Below are 17212 nucleotides of genomic sequence, written 5' to 3'. Positions count from 1 at the left end.
AATCCCCCAAATGCCTAACAAATGACACCCTAGTTATCACCATATAGAACTACCTCACACAGCACACACCTCCCTGCATTTTCTATCATTCATACCGTATTTTAATCAGTGTTGTTCAGTCACTCAGGCGCGCCCAACTCTGTTCGACCTCTTTGTAGCACTCCAGGCTTCCGTGTCCTTCACCATCTCCTGGAGCTTGCTCAACTCACGTCCATTGAGTTGGTGATGCCATCCAACCGTCTCAGTCTCTGTCGACCACTTCTCCTCCTGCCTTAAATCTTTCTTAGCATCAGGGTCTTTCCCAATGAGTCAGCTCTTCACATCAGGTGGGCAAAGTACTGGAGCTTCAGTTCAGCATCAGTCCTTCCAACGAATATTCAGGGTTGATTTCCTTAAAGATTGACTTATTTGATCTCCATGCAGTGCAAGGGACTCTCAAGAGTCTTCCCCAACACCACAGTTCAAAAGCATCAATTCTTCGGCACTCAGCCTTCTTTATGGTCCAACTCTCATATACATAAACGACTACTGGAAAAATCATAGCTTTGCCTAGATGGACCTTTGTCAGCAAAGTAATGTCTCTGCTTTTTAATATGCTATCTAGGTTTGTCATAGCTCTTCTTCTAAGGAGCAAGCATCTTTTAATTTCATGGCTGAGTCACCATCCACAGTGATTTTGGAGTGCAAGAAAATAAATTCTTTCACTGTTTCCATTGTTTCCCCACCTATTTGTCATGAATTGATGGGACCAGATGCCATGATCTTCATTTTTTGAATGTTGAATTTTAAGCCACCCTTTTCACTCTCCTCTTTGACTTTCATCGAGAGGTTCTTTAGTTCCTGTTTGCTTTCTGCAACAAGGGTGGTGTGTCATCTGTGTATCTGAGGTTATTGATATTTTTCCCAGCTATCTTGATTCCAGCTTGTGATTCCTCCAGCCTGGCATTTTGCATGATGTACTCTGCATATATGTTTAATAAATAGGGTGACAATATACGGCCTTGATGTACTCCTTTCCCAATTTTGAACCAGTCTGTTGTTCCACATTCAGTTCTAATTGTTGCTTCTTGACTTGCATACGGGCTTCTCAGGAGGCAGGTAAGGTGGTCTGGTATTTCCATCTCTTTTAGAATTTTCCAGTTTATTGTGATCCACACAGTCAAAGGCTTTAGCATAGTCAACGAAGCAGATCTTTTTCTAGACTTCTCTAGCTTTTTCTATGATCCAATGGATGTTGGCAATTTGATCTCTGATTCCTGTTTTTTCTAAATCCAGCTTATACATCTGGAAGTTCTTGGTTCGTGTACTGTTGAAGCCTAGCTTGGAGGATTTTGAGTATTACCTTGCTAGCATGTGAAATGAGTGCAATTGTGTGATATTTTGAACATTCTTTGGCATTGCCCTTCTTTGGGATTGGAATGAAAACTGACATTTTCCAGTCCTGTGGCCACTGCTGAATATTTCTTCCATATTTTAAGACAGTAAAACTAGATTCTAGAAATATTATCTCCATCTTTTTCCTTTAAAAGGAATATCTTCCCCAATTTCTCCCATAGTCCCTACGTTCCCACATGGCTTTCTTAAAGAGATTTTAAAAGGTCTTACTGTTAATAAGCTAAAAAATATAAATGATAACTGGGCTCCAAAAAAATTAGCTATTATTATTGCTTTTATTTTAAGTGCTATTATTAATGACAGCAGGGTACTGAAAACAGGGGAGACCCCAAAAGAGTCTGTGTGTTTATCTTCCCATTGTCAGAGCCTTAAAGAAAAACCTAGTTCAAACAAGAAGCCAAATTATTTTGATCCCCTCAAAATGTCTTTAAAGTTAAAACAGACAGCAGGTTAATATTAAAACAGCCTTTTATTGTTAATGTCATGTAAGAAATTTAAGCAAGTTACACTATCTTAAAAAACACAACTAATGCGTTTTAGGAGAAACCCTTCCCTTCCCTCTCCTCCCCCTCCCCCCATTCCCCTTGCGAATTAAGAATCTAAGAGAAGAAGTAACCATAAAACAAAGTTTTGTGGAATCCTTCATCCAGAGTGCTTACATGATGATTAGGTTATATTGCCTTCTTACAAAATTTCTCTTTTCTAGTTAAAAAAAATTTTTGTAGCCTTGATTGTTTATTACAAAAAAATTCAGTACAAAAGTTCAATATATTGAAAAATGCCTTTCCCCTCCCTCACAGCACCGTTATATATAGCAGAGGATAATCAAGAGCAGATTGCTAATCTAGATGGAGCAATCTTCAAATTAAACCCAGACACACAGTGGTTTATTTACCCTCCCCCTCCGCCTCCTAAGAACTTAAAAAAAAAAAAAAACACACATACAAAAAAATGTCAAAAAATTTGAGGGAACCTTTCCAAACAGTACAGTTAATTCAGTGTCAATAATTCACATCTTGCAACAAAGTGTATGGATATGATTTCTTTTACAAAACTTTCAGTGTCAAAAAAGGAAATTAAGGCCATCAGATTCGCAGCTTAAAAATTCACATAAAGGAATATAAAAATATTCTGTGCTTCTGAGAAGGCTCTGCACTGCATGTAGGTAAGGATTACCATACTTCTTTATTCTGAGGAAGACAGTTGACTTGAGTTTACATAATTGCACAGCTTCTGTTGGAACCTCTTGGGGCTCCCTGGTGAGGAAAACAGAAAGAAAACTCTTAGCGCTAAGACAATGGATCACAGTATTTTAAAATAAGGAAGAGATACTACAAATTCATTATCACTTACCTCCAAATGGACCTTATTATTTATTTCTTCTCACCCTTTCTAACCTTCTCTTATGGACTGCCCCCTAGGATACTGAAACAAACTCCAAAACACTGATTCTCAACTTTAGCTGCATGTACAAATCCTGAGGAGCTTTTAAAGAAAAAGCTGATCTAGGCCTCTAGATTAAATGAGAATTTCTCACTTACCTGGGGAATAGTATCTATTTATAAGTCATTTTAAAGTTCCCTAAGTAGTTCTAATATGCAGCTGAAGCTGAAAACCACTGTTCAATAACATCCTTTTGTAACTTGGTAAACAAGAAATCAGTGGGCAGGATTTCTGAATACAGAGAATACGGCTGGCTGGACCCTCAGCTTTCAGATCCTGAAGCATCTGCACTGTATTGATCTTCAAATGAGAAGTCAAAATGGCTCCATCTACCCATTTCTTTCTCACTCACTAATTCCTTAAAATCTCACAACATGACTGTGACTCACCACTTGACTAAACAGAAACTGGTTTCTTGAAGGTCAAACAAAAAGACTTCAAATCAACTCAAAAGGCCACTGGACTTTCTCTAACGTGAAGTGAAAATAGCTGATCCGTCCTTCCATCTTCCTTCTTTTGAACCTCGGTATCATTATTTCTTCTGATCACAGAAGCTAAAAAACCTTGCACATCTTTCTTTTTCCTTCTTGCCCTCAAGTTAGTCACTATGCCTTAATGACATATCCCCTGTGATGAATTAAAAATCCTCATAAATTCACTGCCATTCCTCCCATTATGAGATACCCAGGGTTTACCGCTCCCCCGCCCCTGCCCCGGAACTGGAGATGGCCTATGACTTACTCTGACTGAGAGAATATGGGCTTTTAAGAAATCTAGTGCTCTCTGTTTTTACCTTCTTGGAAACCAGCTGCCATGTTGTAAAGAAGGCTGGGTTAAATCACCAAATAATAAGAAACTGCATGGAAAGAGACATGAAGAGCATTTCAGCCCCAGCCAAGCTTCCAGCTGAATGCAACTGCAAGACTCACTTCACTCTCCATTGTGTTAATCAAAAAAATGCCCAGTTAAGCCCAGTCATAGGAATTAAGAAATCACTGTTCCACTGAGTTTTAAGGTGGTTTCTTAATGTAGCAACAACAGATAATCTAAACCCCCATAGAACAGCACTGGGTGTGTGTTAATCACTCAGTTATGTCTGACTCTTTCTGACCCCATCGACTGTAACTCGTCAGGTTCCTCCGTCCATGGAATTCTCCAGGCAAGAATACTGGAATGGGTTGCCATTCCCTTCTCCAGAAGAGCTTCCCGAGCCAGGGATCGAACCCAGGTCTCCTACATTTCGGGGTAGAGTCTTTACTGTCTGAGCCACCAGGGAAGCCCACAACTCCACTGTCTGACTTTTCATACTCAAATAACTGCCTATCCTTCAAAATACTGGACAGAACCTATTTTCCAGAGATCTTCTCAATTGTTCTGGTGGCTTAAAGAGCCTTCTCCAGCATTTGACCTGCTGTAACTCAAGCTCTGAACCCCTAGTCTCTTATATTATTCTACTACCAGTCATTATAATGCTTCCCATAAGGACAGGAAATGGATCTTGTGTCTGTTTCTTGTTAAATCCGAGTATAAAATACCTGTTCTTAACACATTACTCACCAGAGATGTATTAATACTATACACCTTAATTTCCACAACCTCCAGACCCCCAGGGCAATAATGTGCTAAATATTCCCCCAAAATGTATGAGGAAGTATCCAGGCCAAAAACCCATCCTACCGTAGCCTAGCTCAAGTGGTTCTCACTCTAGAGAGCGAGCTCCTAACTCCTGACTCTGGAGGCTGAATACATAACAGGATGTTTATTTGGAGCAGGACTGGGGCTAATTAAGGCCAATGAACGGATTTATAAATCTAGAGACATGGTGATGAAGTCTTATAAGGATAAAAGTAGGAATTTTGATTAATGATCAGACTTGAACAGCTTGAGAATATAAACTGAAGGCTTATTACTTATTAATAATTCCAATTTAATTAATTAAAATCAAATTTGGAGTTCCTTTATTTCAAGGGCTCTCAAAAGTCCAAGCATCAGCTAAAATCTAGCTTGCAATTAAATGATTAAAACTTAAGACAGCAAGCATTTTGCTTCACATTGAAATTGAATATTACTCTTTTTTTAAAGTTTATATGTAGATACCTACTCTAACTTAGCCATCTAAACTCAAAGAACCCTTCAATAAATAATTCTAAGCATGCATTCCAATCCATATATACTTATGTGGCACACATGTCCTGCTATAACATATGACATACATTATAAAACAAAAGACAAAACTGAAATTCAATGTAAGAAATAATTTTTTAAAAAGAAGGGCTAACATTTTCTTCCAGTACTCAAACGTACTGTATCTTGAATATCCCCTCAGGAAAAACAAACCCCACTTGGTAGATCACTGATTTGGTTCATCAAGTAATAGGGGAAAAGAAAAAAAAAAACAAACAAAAAACCAAGCCCCACTATTGGTTTTTGGTCTTCATGTAACTATGTTAATAAAATTTAAAAAGAACTATATTGAAGTAATACCAGCTGGTGGAAAAGTTCCTCCTCGACAGCCACTTCGGCTGCTTCTTCCTCCTCCTCTTCCTCTTCGGGTATGGTTGTTTTGAAGACTGTACTTCTCTGAGCAACCTCCTAAACAAGAGTTTGATTTTAAGTTAAAACACTATACTTAAAACCACCAAGTCTGTGGGAGGACATCCTTTCTTTGCATAAATTTAAGAAACTGTATTCCTACATCAGGGACTTTTTTTTAAGTGGTTCATCAGTACTTCAACTACTAAACAGGAATTTTTGCATAATTAGTAGCAGTTCTTAGATCTTCAATATTCCTTGCAGGGAAGCTACTGGGATCCAATTTGAAATACCCACTGAGAAGTTTCCACGACTTTTTATCCCATTCTGTTACTAAGAATTCTGTAAATGATTTGGCACACTAAATTCTTTATAATACTCAACATGAATTCAGCTTAAAGAGCGCGGCTCCTAGAAAAGAGAGGGTACTAAATAAATGTTGAATAAAATGAAGTCAGAGGCCAACTGCTGTGCTCTCAGGGATCCTGGTAGCAAGAAGACCTCCTGAGACTGAAAAGGACACGCTTTCATCCCTTCAGCAACTAGTTCCTCTTAAAAGAAATGGAATCAAAACACAGGAACAGTATTTATTCATAACATGCTAGTGAAGTCCCAATGAACTCTGCACAAAAAAACTGACTTGTCATTCACTGGTGTAACAGAAAGTAGGCGCAAATACAGATGACTTTCCTGTACAGAATGCTGACTTGCACAAATGCAGCAGTGTTTTTGTTTAAGCACAAGGCTAACCTGATGATCTAGCAGCAAGTAATGTGTCCTAGAGTGCTACGGAGCTTCTAATTTTACTCTGTATTGTGTCTTAAGGTCACTCAAGAAAGGTAAGTCCAGATGAAGATGCAAAAATCATGTGAGTAAAAGCTTATCTGAAACTTAAAACATGGACCAACTAGTTTAAACTGGCAAAAGAAGAAAATCAGAGAACAGTGTCAGAAACATGAGACTTCAATTTAAAGTATATCCATGGATATAGTTTATAAATGAAGCTGAGGTAGCACAGTAATGTTTTGTATAGACTTTTGATTTTTGCTGCATGGCCAAGGAAGATAGACCATTTTGAGTCTCAATTAGCCAGAAACTTCTATTCTGTGAGATCAGTCTGTGTCAGATTGCTTAAACCAAATGAGTACTAATAAAAAAGCATGTGAATCCTTAGATCAGTTACAGCTCTTTGAACTAAGATATACACTGAGGTATGGTGGCACACAAAACAGAAAAAGGACTCTCTAAAAGTTTTCAGAGTATCTAGCTTCCCTCAAGTCATCTTAAAATAAGAAAAGTCACACAAAATCGGTTACAGAATTCTCAGACTTCCTGGTTGTCCATCAGTTGAGAATCTGCCTGCCAGTGCAGGGGACACAAGTTCAATCCCTTGTCTGGGAAGATTCCACAGGCCTTGGGGCAACTAAGCCCATGCACCACAGCCACTGAGTCTGTGCACCCTAGAACCCGTGCTCTGCAACAAAAGGAGCCACTGCCATGAGAAGCCCACGCACAACTAGAGTAGCCCCTGCAAGCTGCAACTAGAGAAAACCCACGCACAGCAACGAAGACCCAACACAGCTGGAAGGAAGGAAGGAAGGTTTTTTAAAAAAAAGATGGTTAAAAAAAAAAGTGTTACAGAATTCTCACATTTCAGCTTCTAGCAGCTCATGACAATGTACACATCCCATATGGAAACACTGGCTCTTAGAGCTTGTGATAAAACACCAGACTATGAGCCTCAAATGAGAAGCTTAGAAAATAGCAATTTGCCCAACTTCATTAATTATGAATTACTTCAGCACAACTGCCTTTAATTTAAGCCTGCTGTTAAGCACTTTTCATTTGACAACATTTAAAAACCAATTAATCTAATGCAGAAAGCCTGTATGGAATATAAGTGAGCTAAATGTCTACAGATTTAAATAAAAAAATAATAAAATTCAGAATCAAAACTTGTTGGGAGGTTTAGGCCCCAAAAGGTACTAAAGATAAATGTCTTTACCAAAAAAATTCCTCTTAGGACACCGAACCGTATCAGTGACCTGAAAGGCACACACAGATGGTTTGCTTCTCTATCAACATGTCACGGGTCTGTCCAGATAAAGCCTGGGTACATACAGGTACACCATCTACCCAGCAGTGCAGCAGGGCTAGCTCCCATGCTGTCTCTCCAACTCCGCAATCAGCCATGCCATGTGGGTAGCCTGGAATCACCAGTGTGAGTATTCACGCCACAGAAACCAGCAATTACCACAAATCAAGGTGGTTTTTATTGATAAAGAGGCTGGCTGTTAAACTATGGGGTCTCAGGACACACAAGTAGTATCTACATGTACAAAAGTTTCAGGGACGCCTGTATTTTAGAGGTACAGAGAGACCGCTTTATTATTTTCCTCATTAAAAAAATAATAATAATAATCCATGTTTTCTGTGGTGACACTTACTGCTTTTAACCCACCGGCATTCCACCCCACTCATTTCTCATTAAGAATGCAGTTTTACCTGGGTACCCTCTCTCACATGGAGATGTGACGTGTATGTCACAAGGAGCGGAGTGTGATCTAGCCGTGGAGGTGGAGGAGGGCTCAAGCTCAAATTCTGTCCTCCCAACTCCAGGAACTAGCTAAGAGATGGGCATATGATCCAGGCTGGTAAAACAAGAGCGAAGCCCAGGCGAGGACCTGACCGGGACCATGCTCCTGCCCACAAGAAGTCAACCTGGAATGACGACACCTCCAGCCAGCAGCTGTCTTGCATCCATGAGGGAGACATTCAGGAAACAGACTGCAGACAGATCCCAGGAAACAGACCGCGGACAGATCCCAGGAAACAGACCGCGGACAGATCCCAGGAAACAGACCGCGGACAGATCCCAGGAAACAGACCGCAGAAAGATCCCTGGGGACGCTGGGTGAGCCAGTGGATCAAGTCCACTCTCCCTGGATTGTTGCATTGTGAGCTCACATATCCCCATTACTTTAAAGCCAGTTTAATTGGGTTTCCTGATATCTCCAATGCCTCAGCAAGAAAACATGCATTGAAAAATTAAGTTGACTCAATAAGTCAGTTACCTACAATGTTATAGAAAAATGGTCTTTACAGGTTGTAATTATGAATTATGATAAATACAGTCTGGAACCTACTAATGAACATGGCCTTACAGAATGAAATATATAAATGCCAAAAGTACTTGTCTGACAATCACAGAAATAAGAACCGTATTCATACTACTTTGCTCATTTCTGACAGAAGTTACTTTACAGAGCCTAGCAAGCAGAAGACGGAAGTTTGTTAAAAGAACAGGCAAACAAACTCAACAATCTAATATTCAGTGGTTCGGCTTATGAAGGGAAACCTAAGCTTCAGTCAGCTATATTGCTACGTCATCAGTAACACTACCTCTAGACATACCCCATGTCATGGTATCTACTTTGTTCACTTGTCCTTGAACCTATTTTGTGGGCTTTTAAACCTCCTGCATCCCGAATTATCTTCCTATAAGATCGTTTCTAAGTTGGAACATGTTTTCACACACAAAAAAGATGGGACTAGATTCCATGGCTCATAAAAACCTATTTCATCTACCATGGCCCCTTATTAACAGCACTTTTCAATCTGTGTGAATCGTCACTCATAACATTTTGAAAAACACATGCGCTCCTCCAGTTTCAGACCTTGCAGAAACTACCAATTTAGAAGCTGCAGTAATTTCAGCACTCGGGCAGCACCAGCTACAGCTGGGAAGAGTTCCAAAGTGCTAAAGGCAAGAAGTAAGCAGGGCTCCATGCTGAGAAGAGGAGGAAGATTCGGTTCCTTGAAGTTTGTCAATTACTGAAGGCATTTTTAAACACCCTCCAACCCTGAGAACCTAGGAGGTATTTGGAGGTGAACTGTACTGAGGTCTACAGTGAAAAAAAATCAGATGCCCTTTCATTTTCAGCCTCAGTCTGAGATCAAGGGCATTCTTCTTTCAGCAGACAGTGAGTTCAGTTCCATACGAATAGAGGTCTAAACACCAGCAGATGTTCACAGTGAAGGACGGGTGGGAAGATGGCTGGGAATAAGGTGCCTCATACGCAAACACCTCAGAACCCATCGTGAATGCAGTTAATAACTTTATTTCTCTGTACTTAAGTGAAGGTCTATGTTTGATTTTTCTAAAATTTTATCTATTAATTCTTACTGAATATGTGCCAGGAAAACTCAGAACAGCTCCTTATCCCTGTGTGCTTATTACTCTAGTGAGACAACCTGACAAGCAAGGCAAGGGCTGTAACCTGGCACTATGGGAGCAGAGAAGAACTCCTGACCTGTAACCATGACTTCCTTTGCAGACACTTTGATCTCTTAGTATGTGTGTGTGGCTGGGGGAACTTAGAGGCATCTTTATGTGACAACAGGGGTAGGTTAGGTTCTTTGACAAGAATTCTATGACTGATATGTTAAACATACTCATCAAGCAAAGGTACACTCCTCAATCTTTAAACTCAGTTTCACAGGCATGCGGAAAGCTAGTAACAAGGTTAATAATATAAGCATTTACCAGAGGCCAGATACCATTCTGAGCACTTCCCAAGGACTGTTGCATTTATATTACTCTTGTTATATTATCATCTCATTTATCGTAATCACTTTGTTATTACCATCTTCACTTTAAAATGATAAAACTAAGAGAGCTGAAGGAACTCACCTAAAGTCACAAGGTCACTGGGCAGTGGAGACAGAAACTGAAAACAGACTGAATTCTGGAATCTGTGCTAACAATCAAAACTACGACAAACTCATATTTCATTCCTAAAATCTAAAACCTAAAATCTAAAACTACGACAAACTCATATTTCATTCCTAAAATCTAAAACCTGCACTTAGCTTTACTTTGACTGACTCAGCAGCCTTGGTCTGATTTAAGCAATCAGTTACTTCACATTTGATTTCATCCTTGAAAAGAAATCACATTTGCACGATGAACTCTCAAATGAAATTGACACCGTGGTGGGGACATAGATAACAGACTTTTGGTTGCCAAGGGGGAGGGGTTTGGGGGAGGGATGGAATGGGAGGTTGGGGTTAGCAGAAGTACGCTTTTACAGATTGAATGGATAAATAAGGCCCTACTTTATAATAGCACAGAGAAACAATACATTCAATATCCTATGATAAACCATAACGGAAAAGAATATTTTTTTACAAATATACATATGTGTATAACTATATCACTTTGTTGTACAGCAGTAATTAACACAATACTATAAATCAACTATACTTCAATTAAAAAAAAAAATGACACTTTGGTAAAACCGATACGTACTTCTCCCTGAGAATTTTTCAATATAACCTTCACATCTTCGCCAGTGCCCCAAGAGTTCTGGTTCTTCCAGATGAGGTCGGTGGGAGGACTGGCTGTGACACCGGCATTCGCAGCCCAGATCTGGGAAAGAGAAAGGAAATCAAATCAGTCTATGCACAGCCCTGCTCTCCCACGTGCCAATAACATAATGATGAGACTTTTTAACATCTTGTATGAGGAGTGATTCTAGAATTTCCGGGACTATGGCCTAGCTTCAGCCTTGCTATATTAACCAGTTATGTTTCCAAGAGCCACAGAGCTCATCCAGACCTCAGCTTCCCCATCTAATAAGTAAAAATGCTGCTACAAGGACTAGATTCATATCCTAGCTCTCCTAACATGTCAGCTCACCTTGATCAAGCTACCTTACTTTTACCCTCCAATGGGACAGAAATGGTACTGTTAATACATGGGACTACTGTGAAGGAAAATGATGACCCAGAAAGAGGAGCTGAAGCTGAAACCCCAATACTTTGGCCACCTGATGCAAAGAGCTGACTCATTTGAAAAGACCCTGATGCTGGGAAAGATTGAGGGCAGGAGGAGAAGGGGACGACAGATGATGAGATGGTTGGATGGCATCACCGACTCAATGGATATGGGTTTGGGTAGACTCCGGGAGTTGGTGATGGACAGGGAGGCCTGGTCTGCTGCGGTTCATGGGGTCGCAAAGAATCACACACGACTGAGCAACTGAACTGATAAAGAGGAGATGGCTGACTCAATGAATATAAGCTCTCACTGCCAACACTCTATTATTCTATGGGTCTTATGAGCCATCCTTCCATGTAGAGCCTTCTGCCCTGCTCCAGTGGGATCCTCCAGCTGCCTACAGCAGGAACTGAGGAGATGACTAACTTCTCTAGCAATCTCTGCAGCAGACAGCCTATCTAGAATACGGTAATGGAAAGTGGTACATACCCAACTAGGGACAGTGTCATAATATCCCAGAATGTCTGAGACTGAATTCCAAAAAGAAGTCAGGAAACAGAAAATCACTCATTATTCAATGGAAAACATGACTGCTATCGAAACAGACAAAACAAACAAAAGAAATATTTCCCTTTTCCTAAACAAGGAAATTCTGCAATATTTTAATGTATTTACTGGCAGAAGAGTACTGGTAGAATAGAGAAAACTTGAAAGTTAGAAAACCTGGGTTTGAATTATGGACATATATGTGTGATATGTGATGTGATAGTCCCTCAATCATGTCTGACTCTTTGCGACCCCATGGATTGTAGCCTGCCAGGCTCCTCTGTCCATGGAATTCTCCAGGCAAGAATACTGGAGTAGGTAGCCATTGCCTTCTCCATGGGATCTTTTGACCCAGGGATCAAACCCAGGTCTCCTATGTCTCCTGCATTGCAGGCAGATTCTTTACCAGTGAGCATAACACTACACCTCTACAAACCTCTGTAGGGACACTATGACCAGTCCTGATCTTTCCAAAAGACCATATGAAAACAGATAGCAAAGTTTTGTACTCCATACATTGTTTAGGAACATAAAGGGCCATACAATGGCAAAATGAAGACTGGAGATGGTATAAGCTGGTATCTTTTTAAATGGGGAGAAAACTTTATCAACTACTAATTAGGAGAAACCCCTTTCCTCTTTAGCTCCTTTGAAGCTTCCAAATCTTCCATCAGCTTTATAAATGGAAAAGGGCAGAGAGCATTTACTAGGATAAAACTGAAAAAAAGAACTAGATCCAGGCTGACCTTTGGGTTTTGTGGAATATTAATCTAACCTCAAGCTATACTTTTCACTATTCCATATGGAATCATACACTTAATCTAGTGTTAATAATAATAATAACACATCAGTAACCTTACTGGGTAATTTAACCTAAAACTAATATGTCCTAGAGCTGTACTGTTCAACATGGTAGTCATATGAAGCTTGTGAGCACTTGAAACATGGCTAGTAAGTATAAAGATTTAGTAAAAAAAAAAAAGTAAAATATCTAGTAATTTTTTCTATTGATCATGATATAATAATGAATTGGTGAAATGATAATATTTTAGATACACTGAGTTAAATAAAAGATAGTTCTAAAATTAATTTCACCTTTCTTTTTCACTTGTTTTAAATGTGGCTACATGAAAATTTCAAATTACGTATGTAGTTCCCTTACTTCGGGTCTAGAGTTTTAAACTGATCTTTGCTATTGCCTTGTCTTGTACAATTTTACAGGAAGATTACTTATCACTACCATGTTCCACAGAGCTTCGTAACACATTTAATGCCAGTTAACAAATGAAAAAAAAAAAAAATATTACTTATGTGAAAACTGATTTCTCCCCTAGATCCACAGAATATATATATATATTTAGTCACTGAGGAACTACATTCAGTGGAAAAAGCAGATGACTGGCCTAACGGTTTTATACTACTTTAAAGAGATAAAGAGCACACTCAAACCTGAAAATTCTGAATTAAAATGTCAGATTCTTTCCAACACATTATGCAGCTTCCACATAACACACAATAGGACTGAGCAATTTTGTCTCACTATAATAATCACAGAAGAGAAGAAAAGACAGTGTGGTTAGGGTATGTTCCCATTTTCACCAATTATTACAAAATTAGCATCTGATATTTTCATAATGTGGTGGCAAGTTCTATGAATACATTTTTTAAAAGAGAAGTTCTAACCTATTTGAAGCTTTGATATTCAATACTAAGTAAGGTTTGCATCAATCATAAAATATTAAACATTTAATATTTTTTAAAAAGAACTGATAAAAGGACAGCCACTTCAACATTCTTTACAGATGAAAACAGTGACTTCTTTAAAATCTGTATCAAACTTAACATATTTTGTTTGCTAAGTCTCCTTACTGAGTAAAAACAAAGGAATTGTGTGTTTGCTCAAGGGAAAATATTTCTCTAAAAAGTGAGTCAGTAATACTTAGTAATGATTACATATGTGCAACTGCAGAACACAACCACAAAGCACCATTTAGAATTCAAAGCAGAGTCAGAAGGACACGAAGCCCGTCGCCCTCTAAATCTTGACAGCTTAGATATCTGAAAGACCACCCTGATCTTGCTAAAATATTATGTCTAGAGAATGATACTTAACAGTACCTATCACCTAGCTGTGTTCAGTCGCTAAGTGGTGTCCAACTCTTTGTGACCCTGTGAACCGCAGCATGCCCAGCTTCCTGTCCTTCACTATCTCCTGGAGTTTGCTCAAACTCATATCCACTGAGTCAGTGATGTTATCCAACCATCTCATCCTCTGTTGCCCCCTTCTCTTGCCCTCAATCTTTCCCAACATCAGAGTCTTTTCCAATGAGTCCACTCTTCTTTGGCGCTTAAGTGCCAAAGTATTGGAGCTTCAGCACCAGACCTTCCAATGAATATTCAGGGTTGATTTCCTTTGGGATTGACTGGTTTGATCTCCTTGGAGTCTCCAAGGGACTCTCAAGAATCTTCTCCAACACCACAGTTTGAAAGCATCAATTCCTTGGCGTTCAGCCTTCTTTATGATCCAACTCTCACATTCATAAATGACAATGGAAAAACCATAGCTTTGACTAAACAGACCTTTGTGGGCAAAGTGAAGTCTCTGCTTTTTAATACACTGCCTAGGTTTGACATAGCTATTCTTCCAAGGAGCAGGCACCTTTTAATTTCATGGCTACAGTCACCATCCACACTGATCTTGGAGCCCTAGTAACTTTTGTTAAAACAAGTCCGTACACCAACCTCAGAGATGGTAACTAAGAGTGAGGTAGACACCACCAGTCTAGACACCAAAACACTATCCAGATGATACTGATCCTCACCTAAGGCTAAAGACTGCTGATTTAAGGCATACCTCAGCATTAATAGATCACCTCCTAACAGTTCTTTATGCCAAGTAGTATCTCCTGCATTACACTGGGCTACCAGGTAACACTCAAGAAGCAACAGTTTTTTTTGTTATTTTTCTTTCGTGGGGAGACAAGCAGGGATGGGTGGGGGGAATCGGCTGGTAATATCTGCTAGAGTAGATAAAACTATTTCAGAGGCCAATTCTTTCACTTTTAACAGTCAATTACCATCTCAAAAACACAGAATTTTTTAAATCTTTGGTAGCACTTGTAATTCCCTAATAATGTCAAAAACGTTTTAATGCCCATATCTAAACTGTCTCTTTAAACCAAAATGGTTTCAATTACTTTAATTATTGGTTAAGATAATGAAATTAAGTGATGACTAAATTAACTTACTGTAACAGTCTGGCCTGCCTTCAGCACATATCTTGAGGTATATTTGTAACTCACTGATGTGTCTCCAATTTTTCTGATCATCTCCCAGCCTCCCATTGGTTGGTCCTATTGAAAAAAAAAAAAAAACCAAGGTCACTTCAAATATACAAAAAGTTAGGGAATAATCAAATAAATCAATCCATAGGCAGTTAAACTAAGACAACTTTATGACTGTCTTCCCATGGTTCCTATTTTCCCTCCTATAAAAATAAAACATGGTTTTGTCATTCAGCAAAACAGAAACTTTGACAATGCTGCAATCTTAATTATTAAGGTGTGTGACCTTAAAGAGGGCAAAACTGGAAGAAAAGAGATGTAAACCAAACTAAATGCTCATATTCAATGCTAGATTAGGTGCATAATTTAAATTTACAACATCATCTCGCTGAATAACTACCATTTCACACATCGAATTTTTGACCACCATAAGCTTTTATTTATTTATTTATTTTTAAAAATCACTTATTTATTTGGCTGTGCCGGATGTTAGTTGCATGTAGGATCTTTAGTTGTGGCATGTGAGCTATTAGATGTAGCATATGGGATCTAGTTCCTTGATGGGGGATTGAACCTGGGCCCCCTGCATTGGGAACACAGAGTCTTAGCCACTAGACCACCAGGGAAGTCCCTGCCATAAGTTTTTAAAATATAGACACATAAAGCCTAGAAAGAGAAGGAAGAAAATACACCCTTTTTCTTCCACATCTGTACCACTTGTGCCCATATTTAACACTTATCTTAAAGCATAAGAGGCTCAAAAAGGGTTAATAACATAATGAGCCAGTCCCAAGCGCTGGCTTTCAATGTTAGCCCGTAGGCTGCCCAGAGCTGCCTGACTCCTAAGGAGCAGTTCAGGGTATTAAAGCAATTAGTTGCACTAATTTATTTATATCCATCTCTTACTCAAAGACAGGAATAAACAAGGCTCAGAGCCAGCTCCAGAACAGCTCCAAAAAGGGCGGCGATGCCTCCTGTAACACAGCCAAACTACTACAATGGAGCAGCAGAGGCTCCCCCGTCCTTCAGTTTCTAAAGTCGTGACTGAGAGGGCCTAGAGCCTGTGCTGCTCTGTATCAGAACCACTAAAGCTCCTTTGCCCATCCCAAGTATGTATTCATCCACACACAAGACAGTTTTAATAGCTTTGAGGAGAAAAGAAGTCACTTCACAGACATTTTACAAATCCTGAACGTGCTTCTGAAAGTGCAGTCCATTCCACTGTACCTGCCTCTGGTATCACCTGACAACCCTTCATGGCCCCAGCTCAAAAGTTCAGGATTCCCTGCTATGAATATTTTATGTTTACTTTTAAATAATTTCAAGATTGGGCTTCATACTATTCCTAGTGCATATTAAATCAACAGTGTTCATTCATTTATTTACAGAGAAAAACACTCCTAACATGTGTCAGAGCCTGGGCTCATATTTCCTCCCTTTCATAAAGCTAATAGCTGTGAAAGAATATCAACGCAATCTATCTTCTTCACAATTCTGGCTAGGACAGAGAATATTAATAATTCATCCTTAGGAAGGCCACGGTGACAAAATGACCGGGTAAGAAAAAAATCCCTGGCTCTCTAAAGAAGAGCTAATGAATAAAATTTTTAAACCACCAAGTGCACCATCCCTCTTCCTTTTCCTATTCAAGTTTATGCTACACTTCATGAATTTGGGTTAAAAAGGAGAGGGAAACTCTTATATCATGAAGATGACTGAATCCAAATAAAGGCTGAGGAGTTATTACAATTGCAAGACATACCCCCAATTAGCAAAGCCTCTCTGGACAAAAAGGGGGTCTGTGTTTTCACCTGTTCCGAAGTGTTCTTCAAGCGGATAAATTTTCCATCAACATCTATCTCTTCAATGCAGACATTCCCAGTGGCTGAGGCAGAATGGGAGATGCTGACACTACTGCTGGCCTCGGATTCTTCCACGTCCACTCTCTTCCGCTTTCCTCTGGTGGTACGCACGCTGCGACTCGAGGATGCGCGTGACACTGTTACACGGGAAGAAGGGCTTGGAGAGAGCTTCAATCTACATGGGAGAAATAAAACGTTCCAATTATGAAACACATATGCTCTTCCTATCTTAATGCACATGCATTACTAAAGCACAACATTAATGACGATCTGCAAAAGCCAACGTACATCTTAACAAAAAGAAACTTATTTGCGCTACAATGTCCACTATCAACATTCTTTTTAAAAAGTATTATCTGAATGTTTTA

At 39.3% G+C, this 17212-nt stretch overlaps 1 protein-coding gene across 1 annotated transcript in view; it reads right to left on the bottom strand.

Annotated features, from left to right (window-relative positions):
• Positions 1 to 1845: 1845 nt before the first annotated feature.
• LMNB1 (lamin B1) overlaps positions 1846 to 17212 on the bottom strand; it is a 56570-nt gene continuing 41203 nt past the window's right edge. The window contains exons 9-13 of the mRNA XM_010846347.1: positions 16794 to 17019; positions 14947 to 15051; positions 10682 to 10801; positions 5323 to 5430; positions 1846 to 2651 (exon numbers count right to left, since the gene is read on the bottom strand). Coding sequence (XP_010844649.1) covers positions 2610 to 2651; positions 5323 to 5430; positions 10682 to 10801; positions 14947 to 15051; positions 16794 to 17019 — 601 coding nt within the window. The 3' untranslated portion in view covers positions 1846 to 2609. The remainder of the gene's footprint in view (positions 2652 to 5322; positions 5431 to 10681; positions 10802 to 14946; positions 15052 to 16793; positions 17020 to 17212) is intronic.

The sequence above is a fragment of the Bison bison genome, unplaced genomic scaffold (genome assembly GCF_000754665.1).
Source record: "Bison bison bison isolate TAMUID 2011002044 unplaced genomic scaffold, Bison_UMD1.0 scf7180017864235, whole genome shotgun sequence".
Lineage (NCBI taxonomy): Eukaryota > Metazoa > Chordata > Mammalia > Artiodactyla > Bovidae > Bison > Bison bison.
Note: the sequence above shows the minus strand (reverse complement) of the source record. Positions and strands in the feature narration are given on the sequence as shown.